The sequence below is a fragment of the Gymnodraco acuticeps genome, unplaced genomic scaffold (assembly GCF_902827175.1).
Source record: "Gymnodraco acuticeps unplaced genomic scaffold, fGymAcu1.1, whole genome shotgun sequence".
Classification (NCBI taxonomy): domain Eukaryota; kingdom Metazoa; phylum Chordata; class Actinopteri; order Perciformes; family Bathydraconidae; genus Gymnodraco; species Gymnodraco acuticeps.
In genome coordinates this window covers 594,216-621,856 of record NW_022990251.1, presented here as the reverse complement: position 1 = coordinate 621,856, position 27,641 = coordinate 594,216, and the positions used below count along the sequence as shown (strand labels likewise).

The window sequence follows — 27,641 nt, the reverse complement described above, 5'->3', positions numbered from 1 at the left end:
GGCTGTTTCTGACTTATGCCAAAAATACAATGTTATGCTACATTTGTCCTCGCAGCGGCAAACGGCAAATTAAAAACACCTTTATCTGAGACACTGCATTTGAAAAATACAGTTGCAAAGTGCAGTACACGTCGGTGTCCAGGCTGATAAACAGGGGTGTGTTTGCCCTGCTACAACATTGGTTAGCCACTTGTCAATGTGCAGTCACGTGGTATCACACGGACGGCCATGTTTTCGAAACACAAACAACAAGAAGAGCAGCGACTAGGAGCCAGCAGACACATACTGATACGCAGCAGCGTCCGTTGGAGGAGAGGGGAAAAATAATAAATAAAACACAGAGCACGACTTTCTGAAAGTACGATTCTGTCGAATGAATACGTTTACAGTGTTTAAGAGACCAATGCATACGAGATATTGGCAGTAGACACACCGTACCGACAACCAGTCTGGTAACGTTAGCTATAAACAGTGAAGGTAAGCCATGGTTCCTCTTTGAAGCTTGTCTTTTAGCTAGCTGGCTAACATTGGCTAACACGCTAACCTCAGCTCTTGCGACTCGGATGGTTTGGATTTATCTGTTGTGAGAGAAAAGCTTTTGCACCAAGTTATTTTATGGTTGTTGTTTCTTTCAGTGTGTGTTGTTTACTTCGCATTAGCCGTAGCTTCACACCGAGAGCGGAGTGGAGGTGGTCGTCCGCACATTGGCGGAGAAGGCCGGGGAGTCCTCCGCCCCCTCCGCCATCATATCTGGTGTCATTTGAACCTACAAGGCCTTTAAGATCAACGCAAACCGTATGCTAGTTTAGGTAGCAAACCAGCTATCCCGTCTCTGGTTTGCTATACAAATAGGATACGTTTGGTTGCAAATATTGTTGGAACGATAAAAGTGTCCCTCTTTATCCACAAGTCGATATGCTGTAAAGCTAATTGGCTTGAAAGACGGAACTATTTTAAAGCTAATGTAGCTCGCTGAAGCTAGCTAACGTCAACGCGAGCTATTTTGTCAATATGTTAGCCATCTTTACGACCAAACAATGAAATACTGTGAAGTTTGTTAAAGTAAAAAACTGGTATACATTGATGTGAAGCCTCAGCATAGAGTTTTAGTCTATATTTTAGCAGCTTGCCATTGTTATCCCGCCACATTTCTAAGTGCATAACAGTTGTAAATATCTAAATGCAATATAAATGTTATGTTCTGCAAGCACAGTTATTCCTGCGTCACCTTACTTCAATTTTCTCATTAAAAAGTAGACTCTTAAATATGTCCTAAAGTGCCAGTTGTGGCCTGGAGTCGAAAGTTTAGTTATATAATAGTTCTAAGTCATAAGGCGGTCTACGGATGCTTAGGCAAAATGATACATTCTTAATTGTTGCGGTAATGCATCGAGTGCTATAAATAACCCTCATTTAATGATTTCATGTTCCGTGCCTTTAACTGATAAATAAGTGTTATTTGCATGTATTTTAAGTCACGATCCACACTGAATTTCTCTAACATTACTTTAAGTATGATTACCAATATCAAATATTTCCACAGTAGCCCAAAGGAGTTTATCAAACAGTTAATGCAACCAGAGGTGAAATCCAAGGTTCCCATTTTCATCCATTTTATCTCGGTTTAAAAATTATGTTTCTATAGAATGTTACTCTTAAGTTCATACATACACAGAGGGCCAACTTCATCTTGGGCAAAATAACAAACAAACAATATAATTTAATAATTTACGGCCACACTGCAAGTTTAACCTGTCAGCTTTCAAGTTACACTTATCTGTTGTCTTAATGTGTATTTTTAATTCTTGTTAATTTTGTTATTTAATGTCCCATGAATTGCTTAGATGGTAAACTGTTAAAGAACCTACTGCAATCATGTTCTTCTTAGTGTTATCCAACTGCAAAGAGTAGTGCCACATTTGTAACAAAAGCTTGTTTTTCCACATCATACGTGTCATATATATGTCAAAGTATTTTACACTGAAGTAAAAAAGATTGCATGAGCAGCGCTTACTTTTTTTATAAACGAACTACAGACCATTAGAGGCTTTTACTGTCCGCCAGTGCCAATGACTAAGACTTGCCGTGGAGATAGGTGATCTAGAAAAAAAAATCTTCTATCAATACTTGAATAACGGTATGTCATGCCATTTACATCTAAACGTAATACCCCCGACCATGGAGTTTTGGGGGGTAAAATAATGTCAAAAGAACTTAATTTAGACCCGGGTCCCTGCAATAGACTCAAGTTCCTGATAGCATCCTAGTTCCGGACGAACTTCCTGCGGTCTGAAAAGTGATTATGTATAACAGTATAAGTAATAGAGATTTATAGTGTCACATCGTTGTACACAAAGTTATCTCATATACAGAAGTGTTTAGCTAGTTGAGTGTTCGCCTGATGGAATTGGTATAAGAGGGCAGCGCTTCAGGCTAAATGTGATAACTAACACAACCTTTATGATATTAAAAAGTAGTCAAATACATTCATAAGTATTAGTATAACTTTTGATTTACGGTAACAGCCAGGCAGGTATATCTCCTTCTGTAATACCCAGTTTTGCATCTTATAACTTGATTCAATAAAAGTGATGTTCATTACTCGTGAATCTTAAATATAACGGCAAAGAAGTTATTTAAATGTGAGGATTTTTCATGTCATAAGGACAGTATAATATATGAGCATTTACTGTTGTGACATTTTGTTGCCTTGGTTTTGGTGTAGTTTCCATGACTTGACAAACAGCTGCATACTTTTAAAATCAGCCTAAATATACTCCCTAGATTTCTGGATGGAAAATCTCCTGTGAGCAGCTAAACAAGGGGCCATGATTGAGCACTATAGCTAGCTGGTTTCAAGCATTCAGTGTCAAAATACCACAATGTTCTTCTCCCAGCTCAGTGCCGTGTGCAAATTGATAAAAACGGGCTAGTACCTTTTCAGTAACTCCAGGGCATGCTGTGAAAATAGTGTGTCTAGAAATCAAATTTCCTTTCCTATCACATTATAGGCAAGGAGCCAATCTGTGAAAGTACATCCCACCAACGGCACATTTTGTTAAGTGTGCACTTCTAACATGATCCTTTCCATCTGTTTTGTAATCATTTGATTCCCCCCCTCTCCAACTCTGCTTACTTTTCAGTGGTGCTAAGGGAGGAGGACAGGAAATAAAGGAGTCACCTGGAGGGTCTCCGTCAATCAACATTTCAGTTGGAGCGAGAGAGAAGAAGGGACGGAGGGAGAGAGAAAAGAAAAGAGGAGTGCGAGTCGTGTCTGCTCTTGGCAGCTGTTCCAGCAGCCTGTTTCAGTGTTGGGGCTGTTATTTCGTTCCTGCGTTACCTTTTTTGATGAATCAACTCATATTTTTAACTTTAATGTGAGCTATAACTGCTGTAAAAAAAGAAAACATTATTACTAGCAAGTGTGTTTTATTTTTGTTCCATTGTTCATTTCCAAGGTTTTTTTCGTTTATTTTCTTTGTTTACCTACCATTTTTTCGGCTGTGAGTAGCAGGAGATTCCACTCTCCAAACTATAGTCGAACCCCCTTCCTTATCTAGTTAGGACCTGATAACCTGGTATTCCTCAAGCACCTGCAACTGGCAGCTATTCTCTTTGTGTCTGTGTGCTTGGGGAGCTCTGTGACCACAGCTTAAGCACCACTCAGCCTTTTAGTCACCTAAGCCTAACTAAAGCCAGCCAGCTCTAGCCTGGTCCAGCACAGTCCAGCCTGCTCCGATCATCTGGACAGGGTAAGACATCTTCGCTCACTTTTACTCATTTTGACTCTACAGTTGCTACAAGAAATAAAACATGAACCTTTTTCTCCTCAGATACTCAGTTCTGTGTGGACGTGAGGAATATGACTGCTGAGACTCTTAACTTCGGCCCAGAATGGTAACCAATCTTATTTCTTTACATTAAAATAGCACTGACTAATAAACAGGGTTCTTACGGGCCTTAAAAACCTGGAAAAGTCATGGAAATTCCAGGCCCTGGAAAAGTTATGGAAAACAATATTTTTCCCAAAGTCATGGAAATGTAACTAAAGTTGCATCAAATATAATTTATATTTTATCTAATCGGCGAAATAGTAATACTAAAATGATAATAAATACTGTATTGTATAGTTGAAACGTAAAATTGCATTTAACTGTCGAGGTATTTTGCTGGTGAGAGATTTGAATTGCTTTAGCGTGTAGAAGCTAGTAAGCCTATTTGATTTGTTTTAGATACTGTAGGCACAACATGTTTCATATGCAGACCTTATTTTCCTGTTCCATGTTAAAATAAACCATTTTCAGTGGTACCGCTGAGAAAGAATCATTTTTTTGGGCATGGAAAATTAGGTAAAGCTCATGGAGAAGTCATTGAAAATCCTTGGTGAAAAAGTGTATGAACCCTGAATAAAGTAAAGTATCTCCTGAAAAGAATAAATGCTCTCATGACGATTAAACAGCTCTTTGACAACAAGATGTAATGAATGTTTAATGTGTTATGGTTGGACAGAGTGAGTGGCTGTGGAGCTTTTGACCTTATCACCCGTAATGAGCAGATATTTTACTCGGTGATGAAACTGTAGGTGTTCAAAGCAACGTAATTGTGAATATTATTCATACTTTAGTCTGTGTTGTTTAAAAGGAATCTTGATATAAAAATGGTCATGTCTTAATGTTAAATGCCACTTTTGAATGTGTCCATTAAATGCAACGGCATTACACCCACATGGAGAGATGATCTTAAATGCCAGGAGAATACTCTGCTGCATAGTTGATAACCTCGCCTTCTTTTTTTAGATGCCTTTTCATGTTCTAAATTAGGAGTCCTTTAACTTTTGCCGAGCTTCGCCGTAATTATTTTTCATGTAAAAATACAAATAATAAAAATGTGGGCTTTTGTTGGGACAAAGGGAGCGATTTGAACACCATAAAGGCTATGAACATTTTTATTTTCCACTTTTTTTTATTGCACTTCATGAAACAAGAAACCAAAAAATAGAAGGCAGATAAATTGATGATGAAAGTAGTTGATAGTTACAACTTTCACAGACTGTTTTATCATGCCATCTCTAACTGTTGGAAAGCAGTTTTCTCTTTAAATCAAAGGCCCTGTTCACTCCTGGTATTGGATCTTTTGTGATCAGCTCTGTAGAAGTAGGCAGCTCTGAGAACAGATGTGAATGTGCAGAGTGAGTGTTTGGCACATAAGAGAAAGAAAGAGGTGGATGCACCAACAGCAAAGTGATTATTTATTCAGTTAACTCGCTATCGATGGGTCCAAGTGACGCAGCCTATTTTCAAGAGAGCTGTCCACTTGTGATTGGATAACAAAAGCACATGTTTGGTCTGAAGAGGGCCAATATAGGAAGTGTTGTCCTTTCCATCTCTGATTCTCCACCTCATCCTTCAGTGGACGCTTGTGTTGTGCTTAAGAGGGGGTGTAGTCTTCAGTTTGGTAGCACTCAATATCTAAAAGCCTGTGACTGCTGTGTGCATTCTTGACTCTGAATATTTCTCTCTTTACACGTCTGCAGCTGCTTTCCTCTCAGTGGCCTTTCTAGCCCTACTTTTATACTCGCACCTCTTGAATAAATCTAAGCAGTGGCTGATGTATGTGCTCACCGCCAGCTGTGTGGCTGCATGTTTACAAGTCCTTTAATGCCTGTTAGTGTTTCAAAATGATTTAGAACATTTGAGGTTTGGCTGGCCGAAGAGCTGTCGAGCGTGTTGGGCATTGTGGTAGACTTCAAAGTGAAAACATTCTGCCTTGCATTTAGATTGATGTTTGTTTGTAGCCTTTATTTAACCAGGTGATGTAACCGTTGTTGGACTGACCTTTGCTCTATAAGACTCAAAGAGGATTATGAACGTATAGATATGAAACATGGAAGACCTTTAAGATTTCTTTCTCCGTCCTGTTTGAAGTATTGCTTAGTGTATCACTGGAATGTTTCCTTAGCTCACCATTTTATTATTCATATTAGTAAACACCATTTTGACCCTGAAATGCCACATGCTGCCAACTTGCCTTTCATGATGCCTTCCTTTTACCTCTTGCATCCCACACCTCCCAGAGTTCCATGTGGTTTTGATGCGGAGTCAATGACACGTTCTGTAGAAGCGTGTGAATGGAGCCATTGTTGAACAGCAGGCCTTGGAACCTGGCCCGCTAGTAATAGCTTTTAAAATGAAAATTTGAGATTGGAAAAGCTAATATATCATCTGCGTTGAGCCAAGTGTATTCAGAGGGACCCGCGTGAGAGGATGGTTGGCTTGCGAAGCATTTAGTGAAATATTTTTAGATATTTTTCTTCAGTACAGATTAAAAGGAATTATATCCCACTTGCACAATAGCTGCAATTTTTCTCTGCCAACAGTGGACTTTATGCCAAGTTATTTACAAGTGATTTTCCTACATTGTATGTCGGCTCCAGTCAGTAGGCAGGAACAATAACAAATGCTAATATGTAGCTTTAAAGTTCAGTTAGTAATTTCCTGTTGAAACACTGACACTGAAATACTGTTTAAAAGCATACATGTTAAAAAGTCTTACATTTAAATTGCAACACTGAGAAGTCTTGATGGTCTGTTGAACATTCAGACAAAGATAATTGATGTTAAAAATACATTATCCTAATTCCTCATGATTCCTGTACCTTTTCTCACGCAGGCTCCGTGCACTGTCCAGTGGGGGGAGTGTGACGTCCCCCCCTCCTTCCCCCGCCATGCCAAAGTACAAGCTGGCCGAGTATCGCTACGGCCGAGAGGAGATGTTAGCACTTTATATCAAAGACAACAAGGTGAGTGGGAGAAGTTTCTCTGTTGGAATCACTGAAGAAGACGTTTAGTAATGTTGTCAAAGTTAATGGTGCTAAAACACAAGCGTGATTTTCTCTTTTAAATCCCATTTCTCTAGCTTCAAAAAACCAAACCTGTATCAGACAGTTGTTTTTTCTAAGTCAGGCCAAAAGTTTTGAAAGATAGTAATGTCATCCTCCGTGCCTATGGTTGTTGTTGCAGGTCCCAGAGGACATGCAGGATAAGGAGTTTGCTGCTATTCTGCAAGATGAGCCCATGCAGCCACTGGCACTGGTGCCTCTCACTGAGGAGGAGCAGGTCTGCAATTAACACATATCCTCAAATACACTGATACCTGCACATGTCAAACTGTTCCAGCTTTTCATGTGATATCTCATCGCGATATGATCTGAGTTTTCAAAGCGAGCGGTGCTGTTGGTTTTCAAATGCAGCTGCAAACTCGCATTCCTCACATTCTTGCCTTTTGCTCTTTCCATTCTCTCTCTCTGCAGAGGAACTTCTCCATGTCTGTGAACAGTGTGGCGGTGCTAAGGCTCATGGGAAAAGGGGTGGGCGCCACAGCCCCAGCTGGAGTGGTCCGAGGACGAGGGGCCGCGCGAGGTGGTCGAGGTAACGGCAAACAAAACTCCCAGACACCCATTAGAAGAGAGAGCAACAAATAAAGTAGAGCATTGGTTCAGCCTAAGTGCATGCATACAGACTCCACAACCACTTGTGCTTAAACTAACACAGGTCCAACAGAAACAAAAACGCTGCCCAAAAAAAGCTTGGCCGGAACTACAATGGCTGTTCTCCGGAGAAAGTAAAACCGTTTATTCAAGCCAACCACTGGAGTGTTTATTTCCCTTGTTTCTTCCACCATCTTGGTGCAGCACACTTCCTCTTGGCCTGTCTAAATAGTCCTCCTTTTGTCCAGCCACACCTGTCTAAAACCACTTGGCTTACAAACTCACCTTGTGCACACAGCACTCTGCACATATGAATGGCCAATGTAAACACTTAACATCCGGTTCTGGGGCCTCATTTATAAATGGATATACGCTAAAAAAAATGGCGTACGCCAGTTTCTACGCAATGTTTGCGATTTATAAAATACTAACTTGACGGGAAAACATGCGGTCCTCCACGCAAACTCTAACCCATGCGTACGCACTAAGCACAAACACGGGAGAGACGAGAAACTGCGACACCGTTGGCAGAAGGAAGAATGGAGAGAAATATGTGGAAATAATACCATCAATAAAATGCTACCTCTCATTTATCATATAAGAAGAATTCATTTTCAAACATTGATTAAAGCCAATCTTAAAATGATTAAACAAACGCCTGTTTGAGACTCCTCAGTGCACACAAAAACATAACTTGGAGAAATAAATAAATACGGATATGTTATTGAAAACCACCTCGAATATGTTGTGTTAATGTTATGAAATGTTTTCTCATAAATGATGCGGTTTTGCATTTCTATAGGTTGTACGAGCATGGTTTATACCAGTGGCACACCAAAGGACAAGTAAAAATCTCAAGGCACACCTATTGTGCAAAATAGCCCTTATAACACGTGTTATCACTCATATCATGTAAAATATCTGTAAATGTGCATAATTATTTACTAATGCCAAATAAAATGTGACAAAGACAACTATATTATTCATGAAATATTTATTAACGAAATATTTCAGAAATTAATTTGAAACTTTATCAAATTAGGCTTCATCAAAGCAGCAACACACTCATTTAAACCAGACAGGTCACAACATTAAAAATGAGGCAAAGGAAACTCAGCAGAAATTCAGCACAGAGAACTGTCAATGCAAGGAAGCTGCATTGTCCATGGTCCTGAACTACAAATTATATAAATGTAACATTTCAGCAATCAGCATTGAAACATGTGCTATTGTAAATATTTTGCCGACTTACAAATTAGTGAGATACATGTGCCTGTCGGGGCGCGCATATTTTTTTAATCCTTGGTGGCACTGAGGAGAGGGCCACTCGCAAGTCCTGTTCAACAGAGAGCCGTGACCTCCTGATGTTCTTCATGTAAATCAGAGTAGAGAACGCCAACTCCAGAGATGGGGTCGTTACTAAAAAAATGTAATATATTACATATTACTTTTTTAAAAAAAAGCAATATATTACACTACTTCGTTACTATCTACATAAAGTAACTCGTTACTTTACTCGCCGAGCACGTACGAACTGCGCATGCGTGAGTGGCAATAACTTTCCTTACCAGCAGGCGGCGGTAGTGTGTATTTGTCATTCAAAACAGGCAACAACCGGAAGACAGAGAAGAAGAACAGACAACGTGATATAAACAAACAACAAATAGCTGTGCGGTAGCTTCACCTTAGCATGTGTTCTTTGCAGGTGTTTGTTGAGGATTGACCACGTGGTGTTTCCAGCAGTGGATAACAGCTTCTGGCCTGGACACAGTTTGCACCTCACCGTCACATTCCTGTCTATTCTTCGGACCAACTCAAAATAATGGGCAGACCTCCACCCCTCGAAAGTTATCGCTGACTAAGCCATGTTTATGCAGCACTGCACGTGGAGATGTGGACGCGCAAGTCGCGCAGATTACGTACATATAAACCTACAAAGTATGATATAGTAAATTAAAAAATAATTATTTGTTGTGTAGTTGTATATTGCAATAATAACGTATGGTTGTCACAAAATCCCACGGCACACCCAGACTTGCCTCACGGCACACCAGTGTGCCGCGGCACACCGTTTGGGAACCACTGGTATATACTACCACGTTTAATCGTGTTTTATGCCGTTTGCCAAGACTTGATAAGTGGCTCGTAAAACACAGGAGGTATGGAAACTAAGAACACCATATGTGGTAAATTGTACAGCTGATATAACACAACACATTAGTTGTATTTCCTTTAACTGGTGGATATAGAGTTGCTGCAGTGGAGACGCTGCGCACAGCTGATCGACAGCTGGAACACAAACCACCAAATACGAAAACATAATTCAGATCCAGTCGTCATGACTCCACTCCGGAGGGATTCTCCGTTCTCTTCTTACAGTTTCTCATCAAGGGGGGTCTCCTGTCCCCGGTACAAACGCACTGCCTGAGGAAGGCTATGTGTATTGTTTTTGTCATTAACCTTTTTCGGGCCATTTATTTATTTATTTTGGTGACGATCCGACCTCCATGCTGCTACTCTGGTTCAAACTGCATCCACCAAACAATATGATTTATCTCCACCTCCCCAAAATAACCCAAATCTGACACGGTGTGAGATGTCTTTTTTAGCTGTTCTGTCGTCATTTCCTGCGATCTTCTTCATAAAGTCAGTCAGAATGAATGAATGGGCGTTTCTTTGACTATTTATAGGCAAATATGGGCGTTACGTGAAGCCCGCAAAAGCTGCACCGCATTTCGAGTCGGTTGTGATTTATAAAGGGAAACCGGCGTAGGACGTGCCGTACGCACTTTCCTCGCCGGTACGCAATGTTTGGTGAATCGGAAAATGTCGGGAAATTTCTGTACCTATTTTTGGGATTTCTACTACGTAAGCAACCTTCCCAAGTGAATCCTACGCACGGCGTTATAAATGAGGCCCCAGGACAGCTAAGGAAACAACTTGGAAGAAGAATGCTGTGCCGGTTTCATGGTTTGTCTGCAGCTCTTAAAGAAGATATAAGCTAATCATATATCAGTCAAATGAATTATAAAAGTGTTAAAAATAAGATATATGAGGTTTATTTAACAGACAAAGACAATCTCAAGCTCTTTCATTCAGATGATGATGATATTAAATACAAACACCTTCTGCTCCGTGTGTATTTTATCAGGACGAGGTCGCGGTGAAGGTGGATTTTACCAAAGAAGTATTGAAGAACCGGAGGTGGGTTTTGGACGCGGCGTCCGAGAGATTCATCGCAGCCAGAGCTGGGATGACCGGTAAGAAAAACTCACTAATTGAAGGTCAAATAAATCATGGATTAAATAGCGTAGTGCCAATATAAAGACTTTTTTTTTTTTTTTCTTGAGAGAAGACGTAATAAAGTGTAATAAACTAGAAGGAAATGTCAAATCCGCTCTGATATTTGTATTACAATTGTTCTCATGTTGCGTAATTGACCTAGGTATCTTCTTTTTTCTGGATAGGCTGAACTACAATATGTTCGTTACTTTGGACTCATTTTTCCTATTTTTTTTAATCACTTATTTCTCAAATGTTCCCTTCTTTTCTCAGGGCTGAGCGTAGATTTGAGAAGCCGATCCGGCGGGAGGTCGGGCGTCCCGGCTTTGAAGAGCCTGTAGTGCCTGTGGTTCCAGGACGGAAGGATTTCACAAGGGCTGACAGCGATAACTGGCGCATCCTCCGGGAGGAGCAGCAGGAGGAGGAGGAGGCGGCGGCGGCAGGGGGGGGGGTGGTGGTGGTGGAGCCGGGAACCAACTGGAGACTTACAGGAGTCCGCAGGGATGGTAGGATAAAGACAAACATGCTTTTATTCATTGTCCCGCCGCCGTAAACTCGTTTGTGTTAAAAAAAAAATGAAAGCAGGATACACAGGAGAAACACCTCATCAGTCATTTTCTTTTTAGAATGCATGACATGCATTCCACAGAACTTCTGTTTGATTGTATTCATACATGGCCACTTAGTGTCGAACACCTTATCAGATGTGGTGGTAAACAGGCCTGTGGCTTTAAGAAATGAAATGTGTAGAAATGGCTTTTTAAATCCGTGTAATCACAACCTTTGGTTCTCACTTGCATTAGGATTGCCTAAAATACAACATGCATGCTGAGGGCTCATACCATTTTAAATATTCAAATGGCCTAAGTAGAAGATCATCAATTCTACTAGTTCTTACTCCAGGCTATCAAAGCTCAGTTGTGATGATGTGTTCAGCTGAAACAGTAGATATAGTGACATCTAGTGGCAGTGAAGGGATTTCTACCAGACAAAGTGGAGTGTTGCTAAAAGGGAGCTGCACTTTAAGACAACCGCCGTTTTGGAGGTTATGAGACCCTATCCTCACTGATGGCTGTCCATTTCTCTGTCAGATGGGGGTCCTCGCTCAGCAGGCTGGCGGGAACACACCGGTCCCGGCGAGGGTCGTCGTCGGAAGTTTGATTTCGATTTCAGGGATGCCGATGGCCATGGTGGTGGCCGCCGGCGTGAGGGACTGGACGACGGAGACGGCCTGCCTGAGTGGTGCACAGACGAGGAAGACGGGGAGATGGGCACGTTTGACTCCTCTGGAGCTTTCATGGCTTTGAAGGTGTGTACCTTTAATTATTCTTAAGAACGTTCTCTTCAAACAAAGTCAAGTTTTTTGTTTTGTTTTATGATATTTATTTATTTTACTGTCAGCTCTCATTGAATGTCAATGAGGTACACTCTTTAATTGTCTCTTCCTTTGTGTCAGAAGGGTGACAAGGACATAATCCTGGAGGAGGAGTTTGATTTTAAGGGGATAGAGGACGAGGAAGACGAGGAGTTCTACGCTGACATGGAGAGGAACAGTGCTGAAGAAGACAAGGGTGAGGAAAAACGATGATTTTATAATGTTTTTGGAATCGTTCCCTTGCCAGCTTCATTATTGCATTGTTCAGTGAAAAATGATTTGTTCATAAGGCTTTTCCTATTCGTTCAGAAGCCCAGGAGGAATTCATAACTGATGATTGTGGCTTCTTACTTAATGCTTTCCTTTCTTTCTTTCCTCCGCTCTCCCCTTACAGAGAGTAAAGAAGCTGGCTCTGCTGTAAGGGACGGCGAGACAAAGCCAGCTTCACCCTCATCCTCTCCTCCTGCACTGCAACACTGTACCCCCCCCCTCTGTGGAGCATCGGCCCAGCAACGCAGGCCTGTTGGTGGACAATGCTCAGCTGAACAACAGCCACCCTGTCAAAGCCAGCAGCGCGCCCAGTGAAGGTACCCCCTATTTCACGTCAGAAGCAACAGACCGATGGATTCAGTTAGCAGCTCTCTTAGGTACCTATTATTTTCTAATTATGAAGGCAATTCATGTTTTGTCCAAAAATATATGTAAATTGATATGTATTGCAGTTAAACCATGTGAATTATGAATGTGAAGTTGGACAAGAACATGTGGAGAAAAAGTTTGTTAGTGTGATATGAAATGTACTAATGGTATCAAATCTAAAGAAAGTAGGAAATGAATTATGGAACAAGGTCAAAGTTAGTATGAATATCTAGTATGGATCTTTTGACTTTATTATCAGATTCTTCCTGCTTTTTATTGAGCAATGAGTTTGAATACCGAGGCAAACTTAAGTCATCAGTGTTTGTCACATTCAAACTTGTATCTTGAATAACAAAATTGAAGCGTTAAGGGTCTAACCCTGTAACTGTAGAGCTTTTGGCTTCTTGGATTCAGCCAAGCTCTTAGTCATGCACCGTAAGTGTGTGGAACTATTGCCGCGTTGATATTTTGAGTTTGATATACAATATATGAGGTCATTTAATATCTTGTTGACTAAACCCGCTGCTGCTGCTGTCTCACACAGAGCCAGTTGGTGGCTCTACCCGTCTCAATCCAACATCACCACCTCATATATAGAGCTATATAGAGCCCATTGTTTTACTAATGTTTGTGTTTTTTGTATCAGACATGGCTCCTGTAGGGGTCTCTAAGAGCCAGCTGAGCCCCAGCGCCCCCCCTTCCTCCCGCATGCCTCCTCCACCTCCTTCCTCTGCTGCTCCTCTCCACCCTCCACCTGGAGGGGACACAGAGGACGATGAGGGCATGAAGCACCTGCAGCAGGTAGGAACAACAGGAGGCACATTTCATGCAGCTGTGAAACAGAAAGCACTTGTAGCTCCATTTCATCTAAACCAAAACAACACTGGACTGAAAGAAATCAAGAACACATCAAATACTTTAAAGCCACATTTAAAACGAAGAGATCTTGAATAGGCACTTAAAAGTATTGATATTCTCTCAATGAACACTTAATGGTAATAACATGTTTGTGTGAATGCAGCTGTCTCAATTGTTACAGGAATTACATTTCAATCATTTAACCAGGGATTCTTTTTCCAAAAAGTAATCAATCTCCATCTAAACCAAAACCTACTTGTAAGTCAAATCAGATCAATTATTTATAAAGCATGTTTCATACATAAGTGCTTCACTAACCCAACAACATTATTTTCAAACTCAGGACTGAAAAACACATAAATACAATACATTTAAAAGGAGAGTCTTGGGTTTGCTCTTAAGAGCATTGACATTCTCTGTGTGAACATTTTGATGTGTAATAACGTGCTGTGTGTAGGAGGCAGAGAAGATGGTGGCGTCACTGCAGGACACTTCTCTGGAGGAGGAGTGCTTCACCCAGGCTCTGCAGCAGCAGCAGGAGTGCAGGAACACAGCCGCCGCTCTGCCGCTGTCACACGAGGCCGCCATGAAGTGGTTCTACAAGGACCCACAGGGAGAGATCCAGGGTACCCTCCCACACCCTTTATACCTATTATATTATGTACCGATCGTTATCGGCCGATCACTTTAAATGGAAGATCCCACAGCCCCCACCCACCCTATGATCGGTATCGGCCGATACTGATTCTGGCGATTGGCCCCAAAAACCCTGATCGGAGCATCCCTACTTATTATTATTATTATACTACTTACTCGTACATGCAAGGATAACACATGAATTCATGAATAAAAGCTATGCTATTGTATTGTAAACTCATTCATCTCAATCTAACCAGGTCCCTTCACCACGGTGGAGATGTGCGAGTGGTTCCAGGCCGGCTACTTCACCATGACCCTGCTGGTGAAGCGTGGCTGCGACGAGGGCTTCCAACCCCTGGGAGATGTCATCAAAATGTGGGGCCGGGTGCCCTTCGCCCCAGGGCCCTCCCCTCCGCCCCTGCTGGTGAGACAGCCACCACCGACGCAGCGCCCGCAGCCCACCCGGGGGTCCGCCGGGACTGTGAGTCAGAGCTCTGCCAACGTAGAGGATGGGGAGGGGAGGATGCAGAGGAGAGGGAAGCTTGATAGACAGGTTACGGTAAAAAACAACTATTTATTCAAATTCAATTCAAACGTGAGATTTCTGAAATTGCCCCCATGCTTGATTTGAAGACATGTCATTTAATTTGTGTTCCTGCTAATGAATGAATGACCTTGTTGAGGAAGTGGTATTCAAACAACAGTCTTAAGACGATATAATGTGGCCCCCTGTGCATGGAAGCTTCAAGTGGAGCAGAACAGGGCAGGTTCCATTGAATGCTGTAATGTAACGCTACATTGTCACAGGCCCCTGATTACCTATACGTGTGGCAGCTGTCTGCATCGTTGGGGGAATGCACACTTAATGTTTGTTCCTTTTGTAACTTAGAAGTCTTTGGTAACAAATAATTGGCAATTCCCCCCCAAGTAGTTCTTGCTTAGCTATCGCACATTTTGCATTAGATAGCTGTTGTGGTGTATAGAGTTAGAATATACATGTTATTGACTGGTGATCGCTGTTTCTTTCAGGGGAACCTGGACCAGGACCGCCTGAAAAAGCAACAGGAGCTGGCGGCAGCAACAGCTCTCTATCAGCAGCTCCAACAGCAGCAGCTATTTCAGCTCATTAATAGGTAGGTTAATACATGGTTGGAACTATTCCTTTACATGTCTGAGCCTTATTTTGTGTTTGTGCCATAGTTTCTTTCCTTTTACAGAGGGGATTTAGACTTTTGGACTTTCCGTGTTTGATTTAGCTTCTTTTGTCCAAGGTGCAGTGAGCAGGGTATGATGCCTTCGATGAACAGGTCGATGTCAGTGCCAGATACAGGGTCCATGTGGGACATGCATACCTCAGCTTCACAGCCGTCAGGTACGCTTTGGACTGGCTTTGAATGTCCACAAAGCAACAACTCGTCTTTACCTCATTGAGCTTAAATAACCCGCTTTGTTTCCATGTAGGCGGTGAAGCCAGTCTTTGGGACATAACAATGAATCCTTCTACTCAGGGTCCAACTCTCGAACAGCTTCAAAAGGTGGCTTCAGTTGTAAGATTTCCATTTAATCTACATTTAGATTTCAATGTTTTCATACATCTTTTATGCGATCAGTCATTTTTACTCTATCTTATTGTCAACAGCGAAAAGCTTAGATTTGAACTGCTAGCTAGAGAAATTGTAAGCAATGCTAGCAGGCACAATAACTGTAAACACAAGGATTGTCTCTGATGCAATATTTATTTAGCTTAGCTTCTTAGTTAATGCATTTGACATCGTTTGACTCCTGATGCGTTCCCTTCAGCTCCAGCAGGAGAGGAGAGACGCTGAACTCAGGGCGAAGCGTGAAGAGGAGGAGCAGCGTAAGAGGAGGGAGGAGAAGAGGAGGCTTCAGGAGGAGCAGAAGAGGAGGGAGGAAGAGGAGCTCTTCAGACGCAAGCAGGTGAGTTGCAGGATCTGATTTGCTGTATTTTCATTCTTTCCATGATGCAAGCTAGGCTCATTAAAGCTGGCATTTGATTTCACAAGTCAGACGTCCAAATAGTGCGCCACTGATGATGCAGTCTGAGGGTAACATGCAATGAGAATGGCTTTTCATTTCAAACCTCCGTTCTCTCTCCCTGCAGTGTCGTCAGCAGCAGGAGCTGATCATGAAGTTGCTGCAGCATTCCCCCCAGCAGCAGGGTCCTGGGGCAGGCAGCTCAGGCTGGAGCGGGGCCCCCTCCTCAGGGCTCTCCAAGGCAGGAAAGCCCCCTGCTCTGGCTCTGCTGGAGATGCAGCAGGAGGCAGAGAGGCTCCTGAAGCAGCAGCAGCAGCAGCAGAGAGCCCAGCAGCAGAGAGAGCGCGTGAGTTTGAAGTGAACTGTTTCAGACGGTCAGAGAGAGAATGCCGATAGAAGATTGTTCTAAATGATGTCTCTGTCTGTTTCCAGCTCTCTGGCATGTCGATGGGGAGCTCCTCCATGGGCGGGCAGTGGGCGGATGGTGTTGGCATGTGGGGCGGGCCTGGAGGGATGGAGGGCAAGAGCAGCAGTGGAAGCTCTTCAGGCAGCATGGGCATGTGGGACGAGGCTGTGAAGAACCAAGCCAGCCTGCGTGGCAACAGCAACAACAACATGGGCCTGAAGAACAGCCGCAGCAGCCCCTCACTCAGGTACAGGAAGCCAAAAAGGAATATTTCAAATCCTCACTTTATTTTTTGTTCACCTTCAGTGGCATATGGCATTCTAATATTAAAGTTATAGGTGTCCATGTTTCAGTTATGGTTGTGTGTCCTCTGCAGTGATCAGTTCATGATGCGTAGGAAGCGGACTGAGGACGAGGACAAGCTGCTGAAGCTGCTGCAGGGCATGAAGCCTCAGGACGGCTTCACTACCTGGTGTGAACAGATGCTGCACGCTCTCAACACCTCTGCCAACAACTCCTCCTCCCCACTGGATGGTAGGCCGAGTTATGAAGGTAGCTAGGTCGAGGTTAATAAAACTTCCCCCGGAACTTAGTTCAAAAAATGTTTTGGCTTTATTTATTTTGATCTCAAAAAGTTCCTAGAATTTCTAATCATTTCAACTTTATATCTTTATTAAGTTGCCACAATTGTGGCCTACCTGAAGGAGATGGAGTCTCCCTATGCAGTGCTGGAGTTCATCCGGTCCTACCTAGGGGACACAGTGGAAGCCAAAGAGTTCGCCAAACAGTTCCTGGAGCGACGTGCCAAACAGAAAGCCAACCAACAGAGACAGCAGCAGCAGGTAGGCCTGAGCTACAAATGAGAACAGCATACTACAAAACAAACTGTGATTCGCTGCCCAAGCAAAGAGAAACAGGACCAGGCACCCAGTACCTTTTGGATATCTGGGAAATTGTTCTAATTATACTCAGTATTAATAAGGAGAAAAGAAAATAGCTTATCCATAATTGTGAATGTTTGTCTTTTAAAGGTCAGGCTTCTAAAACACCATGATGTATGTGTTGGAATATAATGAACAGGGTTCGTACGGTCATTGAAAACCTGGAAAAGTCATGGAAATTCAAAATGCAAATTCCAGGCCCTGGAAAAGTTATGGAAAACAATATTTTCCCCAAAGTTTTGGAAAAGTCATGGAAATGTAACTAAAGTTGCGTCAAATATAATTTACATTTGATCTAATCGCCGAAATAATCTGCGGTCGCGAGCTGCTATGTGCCATCATGACGCGCATGGTGTTATTTTTTAATATACGAAGCGCGAGCTGTGTGCTCGAGTCTTCCTGCCTGTCGGCTGAACTCTGCTGCTCCGGGATGAGGGTCAGCTACATTATCTACGGTGCGTTCGGAGTCACTGTGGCACAGACTGAGCCGCTGTTAGAACAGCTGTTAGAACGGGCCGTTCAGGTGTTCAGAGCAGAGCGGCAGAGCGTGATGTGAACTGGAACGTTTTTCTGTCGCAATATCATTTAAGGAATCGTTGAGCTAGCTAGTTAGCATACATTGTCACTATCTGTTAACGTTAGCTTTAGCCTTCGTTTTCTAATAGTTTTTTTCATAGGCTATAAACAGAGGTGGTATAAGTATAGATATTGTGCTAGAGTAAAAGTAGAAGTACTCAGATCTTGTACTTGAGTAAAAATAGAAGTACTCAGATCTTGTACTTTAGTAAAAGTAGAAGTACTCAGATCTTGTACTTGAGTAAAAATAGAAGTACTCAGATCTTGTACTTTAGTAAAAGTAGAAGTACTCAGATCTTGTACTTGAGTAAAAATAGAAGTACTCAGATCTTGTACTTTAGTAAAAGTAGAAGTACTCAGATCTTGTACTTGAGTAAAAGTAGAAGTACCAGAGTGTAGGAATACTCTATCACAGTAAAAGTCCTGCATTCAAAATGTTCCTCAAGTAAAAGTAGAAAAGTATTCTCATCAAAATATAGTGATAGTAGCGACAGTAAAAGTAGTCGTTGTGCAGATTGGTCCATTTCAGAATAATATATATGATATGTTTTATAATGATTGATCCAGGGCTGCCAACACTCACGCATTGAGCGTGAGAGTCACGCAATTAACCCATATCTCACGCACTCACGCCACACGTGCCTTTCCTCACGCTAAGTTTTCATCCAAAATAAATGTATATAAATATAAAAATAAAGTGAAGGAACAGCAAACCGAGCGGTCTACGAAATGAGACGGTCTTCTGGCTTAGTTCAGTAAAGTTGGAACGATATTGGGAGATTCTGATTTCACGGATCAATAACTCATGAACAAAACGTTATTCAGACACAAATGACGTCTCCTAAGTAGCGTGGTAAGGAGGACAACAAACTACAATCACATTTTGATCAAAAAAAGCCAATAGGCGCCGTCCTCTGAGCTGGACACATTACATTGGTCTCTACCTGCAGCCGGAGAAGAAACGAGTGCTCAGGGACCGTCTGCAAAGTGCAACTCCGAGAAAAGAGAATACAATAATATTCAATCACTATTATACATCTTATTACTACCAAACTCACTACACACATCAATAGTCTCCTGGTGGTCAGACTACAGCAAGGAGTTTGGAAGAATATGCTTTTGAATAATTCGGGGGAATATTTATAGGCTAATGTAAAATCTTCAATAAATATGGCATCATCTTAAATAACTACTATTATACAGTATATTTCTACCAAATTCACTATTTGCATTGTTGTTGTTGTTAGCATCTGGTTAGCTTGCTGCGCTAACGGATATTAGAAGCTGTTTCTAAAACAAGGAGAGTAGAGCTCTCTGCTGTCAGACTGAGCGATAACTACAGATCAGTGAGGTAAGGGACTCTCTGAGTGTTTAGTTAACTTTAGTCTAGTTATCTCAGTGGGTCTCAAACGGTTTGGTCACCATTTATGAGAATAAATGAAAAACAGGTATGAAATACTATATGACAGTAAAACAAGAATACAGTTTAAAAGGTGAGTGATTTGTAAAATATCCATAAAGAAAAAGAAAATCTGTTTACAGTTCTGTTTCATACGGGTGTTGAGAGATGTATCCATAAATTCATTTTGCTCTCAAAATGAATCATGAACGTTTCTTTTTTCGGTTCACCAAAAAACAAATCTCACTCTAAGCTGAACTCAAATGTTGGCAGCCCTGTTGATCATGAAAGTGTTCTCAAAGCTGGTAAAGGTGCAGCTAGTTTGAATGACTTTGTATACTGCAGGGTAGCTTGTGGATTTACTCCAGGTGGAACTAAAGTCTGATTTAACACTTGATTAGATTTCACATCATTCATCCACATCTGTAAAGTAACTAAAGGTATTAATACATGTAGTGGAGTCAAAGTACACCATGTACCTCTGAACTGTAGAGGAGAAGAAGAACAAAGTAGCAAAACATTGAAATACTTAAATAAAGTACAAGTATCTCAACATTGTACCCAAGTATAGTACTTGAGTTTATGAATTTAGTTACTTTACACCAGATGCCATAAAGATAGAAAGACTAAGCCTTGCACAGAGGCATGACAATACATTTTCAAAATGCTCAACAGTGCTGCCAAAATGATAAACTGACTGCTACACAATTAAAATAAATGCTTTTATATATTTCTATTAGATGTGACTCTTTAGCGTTTCTGTTATTATTACCTGCTGCTTTAGTTCTTCTGACTGCTAACATCCTGTTATTCCTCATTTTAAAGCCGATATTCCGTGGGGTGGGGGGGGGGGCTCGGATCATTGTCACCTTTTTCGTACCTGATGAGTTTGCCTCCCTGACTGCAGTTGCTTCAGCGTGTAGAAGCTAGTAAGCCTACTATTTGATTTGTTTTAGATAGGCACAACATGTTTCATATGCAGACCTTATTTTCCTGTTCCATGTTCAAATAAAACATTTTCAGTGGTACATTTTTTTTGGTCATGGAAAATGAGGTAAAGGTCATTGAGAAGTCATGGAAAGTCATTGAAAATCATTGGTGAAAAAGTGCATGAACCCTGAATGAAAAGGCAACATCAAATGAACTGGCTCAAAGTGTGCTTTTGAAGTTGTAAATCCCTCCTTTCTCTTGATGTGTCCCAGTTATCAAAGGAAGTGGCTGGATTGAACATGAACTTCCCTCTGCAGGTCAGAACAGCGTTTTTTTTGTAAACAATAACGCACTAGCAGTTACTAAAGGCTATAACAAGAAAGGGCTTTACATTTGTAAAAGTTGATTTTAAAAAAAGATATCACTTCTTTGGGCTTTTGAGGCACACATTGATTTGTATTTCCCTTTTTCTTAGGACTCAATGCGAGGAATGAATCCAAGCACCCTGCAGTCCATGTTTCAACCCAACCACATGGGCAAGTCTGGTCTCTATGAAAACCAGGGAGGGAAGATGAAGAAGAAACAGCCCATGATGCTGCACCCTGACCCCAGCATCTTAGGTACGTGACCTCAACACCATTTTATATTTCTTTGTCTTCATTCATCTGTAAATGCTCAGAATCTATTATTAGCTAGCTCTAAATAGCTTGACCCCAGATTAGCATTATGATTATTCAAAACACAGCCAGTCAGCAACAGGTGTACATCAAGAGTTAACACACAAACAAGCCAACATGGAAACTGTTTTCATCATCTGGATTCAAAAGGAGTCTCACAAAGGCAAAACACAAGAAGGAAGACAGCTTTCTGAAGCACCAGCGGAAAGTAATAGTCTTCTTGGAGACGTGTTTGCACCAGGTGGTGTGTAGGATGGGCTCCTAGGGTAGGCTGGTGTCTGAAGTTATTTATGAACCCGTGAGCGGTTTGGAGTGGAAACCCAGGGATGGGATTTGTCTCGTAATTTGAAATACATGTAAACAGGTGGCCTCGCTTTTATTGAGAATATTAAGATATTCCTATGCAACTCAAATCCAAACGCTTCCGTCATTCAGTAAAGAAAAACGTAATCACTGAGGACCCTCTTTACTGCTGCTCTCACCTTCATCAGGCACTCGCTCTAGAGTACCTCTGTACAAAAAGAGAACTTACAAAAACTCTTTCATTCCCACTCCATTATCTATTTTAAACAAGGCCTAACAGTCTTTCACAACTTTGAAATGCATGTGACCTGAAACATGTGACCTGCTCTCAATGACTTGTTATAGTGTCCCTTTTTATTCAAGTCTTTCATTGGGCTGTGTTTTGAATACTGTTTTCAATCATTATATGCGGATTATAACATTTTTGGAATCTTTTAATATGATTACATTTCATTTACAGTTCACTCACTTTCAGCTATGCATGTTAACTCCTCGGCTTAATGGCCTCTAGCTTATCTCTACATGTGATTCATATCCATACAGAAACACACTAAATGTAATACATATGTGTCAATGTTTTTTTCTTCTGAAATTGACCAACAGAAGGCTCTTCCTATCAAACTGTCTGCATCTTTATCCCCGTTAGCTCTTCTCAGCCCCTCCCCCTCTGATCTTACTCTCACTCTCTGCCCCTCCCCCTGCAGGGTACTCATTCCACAACGCGAGCGAGTGTCTGAGCCTGAATGAGATGGAGATGGTGGAGGATTACTGATGTGACGCAGCGCAGCAGCAATAGCTACCTGAGGCCTTCTGTCTTTTAATCAGACAAACCTGATGACGAATGTGCACTGCTGGGGGAACCGGGAGGGGGTAGGGGGGGGGGGGTGGGAAGGTGCAGGGTGGAGGCGCCTTGATCTGTGCCTCCCACTCTCTCCTTCCCTGTGGCTAGAACAAAAAGGGCTCCCTGCTGCACCAGTTGATCACTTGAGCAGGGGAGAGGGGGGTGATGTATAAAGGAAGATGGGTATCCTCTGGCACTCAAAAGATTAAGCACCTTATACTGAACTAATGCACTTTATTGAGATGGGATTTGAATATTTTTTTTTCATGTGTGTGAATGTGTGCGTGCGTGTTGGGAATTGGTGCACATACGGTGTGTGAACATACACATCTTCTGCGTGCATGTGCATCAGAACTGGAAGGGTGTGGTGAAACAGTCGGTGGGTGAATGGTCGGGCTGTTTTCAAAGTCAGGGGGACCTTTAGTTGAAACCTTTATCAGAGAGCAAATCCTTTCTCTAAAGACAAACACTGTTGATATTTCTCTTATTTAGCATTTTTTTACGTTTATATAAAAAGTAAAGCTATTGAAAAATAGATTATAAAAAAACTTGAAGATTTGCACTTGCCTAAAAAAGAAATAACAAAAACAACAAAAAAATCAAACAAATGGGGTTAGTTCTAGAAGTGAATATTTGTGTGAATGACTGAGTGTGTGATGCTTGGGTTGTGTCAGTAATATACCAGTCTGCACAATGTTTGTTTTTTTCATTCTTTTGTTGCTTACCAAGATGTATGAAACATAAGAGGCCATTTTTGTCTTTTTTGTTCAAATGGTAATTTTGTATTCTCATGTTTAGAGAGTGTGTGTTTGTGTGTGTGTGTGTGTGTGTGTGTGTGTGTGTGTGTGTGTGTGTCCCTCCTCCAAACAGGGACGTTGTGAGAGTTGAATGAGTGAGACAGAGAGAGGGCAATTGCACAACACATCCTTTCTCTCACCAGCTCTTCATCCCCATGATAGACGAAATAGAAGTGCATACATTTGTAAATGTTAGCTTTGCGCTCATCACACGATGGCACCACTAGTTTATTTCCCTTAAGCCCCTCCCCATGGGGAGCCGTCGGTAGACCTGTGAGGACTGGCAGACAGGGCGAATCATGAGGGACATTGCTGTGCGTGCATCAGAGCGAGACTTTGTATGTGTGAGTTTTCATGTTCATTTACTGTTCATAGAAATTAGTTAAGACTACAGGTACTCATTTTGAATACATGTGCTTTTTTGTATGTGTATGAATGCACATTTGTGCCTAAGAACTTGGATAGGGTGCGTGGCCATTGAGACATTAACTCTTTTTTGAGAGCGAGTGTGGTGTGTGTCAGTGCTCAGCACAGTGTATGTAAGTTTATATCGTAAATGTTTCTAGTTCAGTCTAGGGGTGATCCATCGGAAGGTTATTCCAGTCTGTTTTCCTGGGGTGTGATCACGTTGCCTTTTGTCAGCTCTCGAACTTGTGAATGAAAGGTGTCGAGATTCTGACTCTGAAAAGAAAACAACATCTTAATGTGCAAGTGCACAGAAGGGTGCATGACATGTTAGCATATTGTGTTACTTATTCGTTGTTGCAATTTGATAATGACGAGTTTCTTTTTTTAATGAAAAATATATATGAATATATATACATTATATACAAAGTTTAAAAAGTATTTGGACTAAGATAATGAGCACTTGGGGCTGCTATTTTTGTTGTGTGTTCTAATTTTTTTCCTTAAATTGTTTTTCATTTTTGTTTCATTATCGCCATGTGAAGTGTGTATTATTTCTTAAGAAAATATTGAATGTATTCCAAAAAAATGACAAGAAACCCGTGCTGATACCAGATTTTATTTTTTTTTCCTCAGAAGATTTCAAAAATGGAAACAAAATACAAAAAAGCTTCAGAGTTTAGCAAGAACTTTTTTTAATTTACAGTGGAAAAGAAGAAAAAAAAACTGGGGCTGGAAACAGTTGAACACACTGCCTCTACAATCCTGGTCGTACACATAGTGACTAAGAATGAAAAGACTCTTTCTATTCCATACTGGAGCTTTGGTTGTTTACAAACCACATGGATATCTGTGGGTGCAGTTTTGTTATTTTGTTTTATTTTTGTTCCCACATGAGACGGGTGGGGTTTGCAAGTGCGCTTCTGCCATATGGACATTGAGTTGTGTTGGGTTTTTTTTGAGGAAGAGCGGCAGGTATCGCAAGAACATGGACACGATCCTCCGACTGGACCTCTGTGTGTGGTCATGGAGAATTGATGATCCACCACGGAGGAAAGGGAGGGAAATCAAGGATGGGCTTTGTTTGTGGAGTGCAGGGCTGCAAAACCCTGGAGGGAAGAGAAGGTGATACGTGTACACCTGGTTAGTGCGCTTGTCTCCACCTCAACCCTCAGAAGCACTCACCTGCCCTCACCAACTCACCTATGCACTTTTGTTCATTCAAGCTGTGAGGTACAATTTTGGGGATGGGAGCACAATTACAACAGGAGGATTGCTAAGACTTTGACAAAGTCACTGAAAAAAAAAAATTCCCAAACTGAAATAAGAGACTCGAGAAGAACGTCTTCTCCCACCTCCTGTATATAACCATATTTTTGTATTATCTTTCGGAGAAGAAAGAAACTTTGCAAATGGATGAAGGAAAAATTCATGCGACGTTGACTATATGGAGTGAATGTTCTTCAAGAAAACCAATCTTTTTGAGTATAGTTTGAGATGGACTCGCTGTGAGTTTCCCTTAGTTTGCCAGTAACCCTGAAATAATCCGGGATGGAAGGGAAATAAAAAAAACAAGGACTAAGTTTGTAGGACTTGCTAAAGTGGCTCCGAGACTGACTGAGAGTTACTTATCAAAACGGATGCTGCCGTCTCGACAAAAACGTCCCACCAAGAGTGTTTGATCAACATACACGGTGAAGAGGCAGACGTGGGTTTGAAGGTCTTCTCCGAACCTGATGGCTGCCTCCAGAGCTGTGGAGTTACTGCAGGAGGAACAATATTTGGCAATGGTAAGATATGCTTTGATTTGATCCAGTTACTCCCGGTTAAAGTCACGTTTGAACAGTGTGGTGACGATGGGTTTTGTGCTCTTTCTTTCCATCTTCTCTCAGGAGTCTGGCTGTGCTTTATTTGCTGCCCTCTGCAAGGAGGATCTAATCTACAGCCAACCCATGAACCAGTTTACCCTAAACCTTTTGAACTTAAACCCTAAGAAACTTTTCTGTCTTGACCTCAGACTTGGCAAGCCGCTGGCATTATCAGTTGGACAGTTGCAAGATGAACAGGGTTATAGGCCGTGGATCCCATCTGTGTTGGAAGTGTGAGGATCGGGACTTGATCTCCCATGGAGGAAAAGGATGAAGAGGCACGTATTGCCCAGATGTCATCACCCCACCTCGGCCTGAAGCTCTCAGGCAGTCGCGTGGAGGTCTTCTAAGCGGCAGGACAGAAGACTCAGCTGGATTGGGTTTCGACGGACGTGGCTGGATTACATCAAAGTCACCAGGAATCCCTGCAGCTGTGGAACTGGATGAACTGAAAGAATTGTACAAAAAAAACAACAAAAAGAAACTTTGAAACATGACAAAACACAATCGAGTAGCTACACGTCACATAGATTCTAGTTGCGGACACACTACATGCACATGCTACAGCAAAAGCAACACACAGTGGCTCTCCCTGGAACCACAAACACACAACAGGGCTACACCAACATTAGATGACACACACACACAAATCATTGCTCAATATAATCGCTGAGCTTTGTAAATAATGTAAAAGTTTGTGTTTTTGATTTTTCTCTCATAGTGGTTTTGCTTTATTTCTCTGTTCAACATGCCTTAAATTGTATAGTTCAGCTCTGAATGGCTAACTGAAAATGTTCTCTAAAAGGTGAATTTAAGTTGGAAACCGCCTCCTTTAACTGTCCTCTAAAGTGGAAAGAGAGAAAGGAGCTTTCTAAACGTTTTCTGTTTGTTAACAGGACAGTGTTCTGTATTCATTTGAGACCTCTAACCACCATGAAAGAGACTGTTTTGCTACAGAAAGAGCAAGCACTCTTTGATTCATCCGATTGAGCTGGTGGTTAGCTTGTGTTGCCCTTTTGGTTTCCTTAAAGTTTAGAATTGATTTGTTCACATTTCCTGTTGGATAATTGCAAAAAGTGCAGGCTTAATAAAGGGCTGGAGTCTGTACTGTATGGAGCTGAGCTGACTGGGGGGAAACAGACGTATTATTGTGTGACATATTGTTGGATATACTGCTTTAGGCAAAACTGAACAGGTGACAGGTCTTCCAAGTAGGGGCTTTTTGGTTATTATTTGTATACACTCCGGCTGACTTTAACGTTTTGGAAGCAACTAGATACTTTTTACAGTTACGGGATGTCAAATCAGTTTTGTGAGAAGCATGATTGCATGATGTGAGTATTTGTGGGTTTTGGCGCTGAACCTTGACGTGCGTAACAATTTGTCCCAGATTGCAGCAGTTTTGTTTGTGTACCGGGGAGTGCTGCTGACTATCTGAATGCACTGAATAGATAAGAAATCGGCCAGTCAGTTGTGTGTTATCCAAAAGGAAATTCTTGTCCTGAAAATTTGGAAAGCGTCTTGTTCCATTTGTGTATATCTAATTGGATTTGAGAGATTAATGCTTTTAGACGACTAGTTGCTTTTTGTATCATTGACAACTAAACACTATGCCGTTTTTATTCCAATTGGCAACTGAGGTTACATATGTAATAAACTCGTACATCTGTTTAGCTGAGATTTTGATGGATAGCTAACTGTACTACGTTTAATGTTGTCTTTATCAGTTGCCAAAACAACAAATTAACTTTATATTATCACGTCTGTTGTTTGAGAGTGATATTTTTAAATGCTGATATTGTGTGGTATTAGTTGTTGGTTGGTCAGCCTGTCTTAATAGAGTAAAACAAAGTTATTTTACTGCACCACAGGTGCTTTTATGATTAGATAAACTGCAATATTGCTTCTTCCAAAAGCCCACGATATTTAATTACAGCCTTTGAAAAGATGATGTCACGTCCTGTCCACCTAAATTGGTATGAAACCTGGTTCAGTTTAGTTCTGGTAACTGTAAATCTAACAATATGGATACAAAAAATATATGTTAAGTTATATCCCAGTCAGCTCAGCTCCTTGAATAACAAGTCTTTGAATGTTGAGATAACAGCATAATGTGATAAACTTTTTGGAAAAGAACAATTGAAAGATGTGTAAATAGTTTGGCTTTTGTTTGTTTGAAGAACAAAAATAAATACAAAATAAATAGCATTTAGCAGTCACTGAC

At 41.4% G+C, this 27,641-nt stretch overlaps 1 protein-coding gene across 1 annotated transcript; it reads left to right on the top strand.

Annotated features, from left to right (window-relative positions):
- Positions 1–210: 210 nt before the first annotated feature.
- gigyf1a (GRB10 interacting GYF protein 1a) lies at positions 211–27,625 on the top strand. The gene is given in 27 exon segments (XM_034220565.1): positions 211–477; positions 3,144–3,752; positions 3,834–3,897; positions 6,670–6,799; positions 7,020–7,115; positions 7,310–7,427; positions 10,638–10,746; positions 11,042–11,274; positions 11,860–12,077; positions 12,225–12,339; positions 12,538–12,626; positions 12,628–12,730; positions 13,429–13,583; positions 14,098–14,266; positions 14,537–14,838; positions 15,309–15,412; positions 15,551–15,651; positions 15,741–15,814; positions 16,080–16,217; positions 16,402–16,620; positions 16,707–16,927; positions 17,057–17,214; positions 17,359–17,522; positions 20,799–20,843; positions 21,002–21,146; positions 22,211–25,339; positions 25,442–27,625. Coding segments are annotated over 24 exon segments (3,309 nt in total). The 5' UTR covers positions 211–477; positions 3,144–3,752; positions 3,834–3,862; the 3' UTR covers positions 22,279–25,339; positions 25,442–27,625.
- The last annotated feature ends 16 nt before the right edge of the window (positions 27,626–27,641 follow it).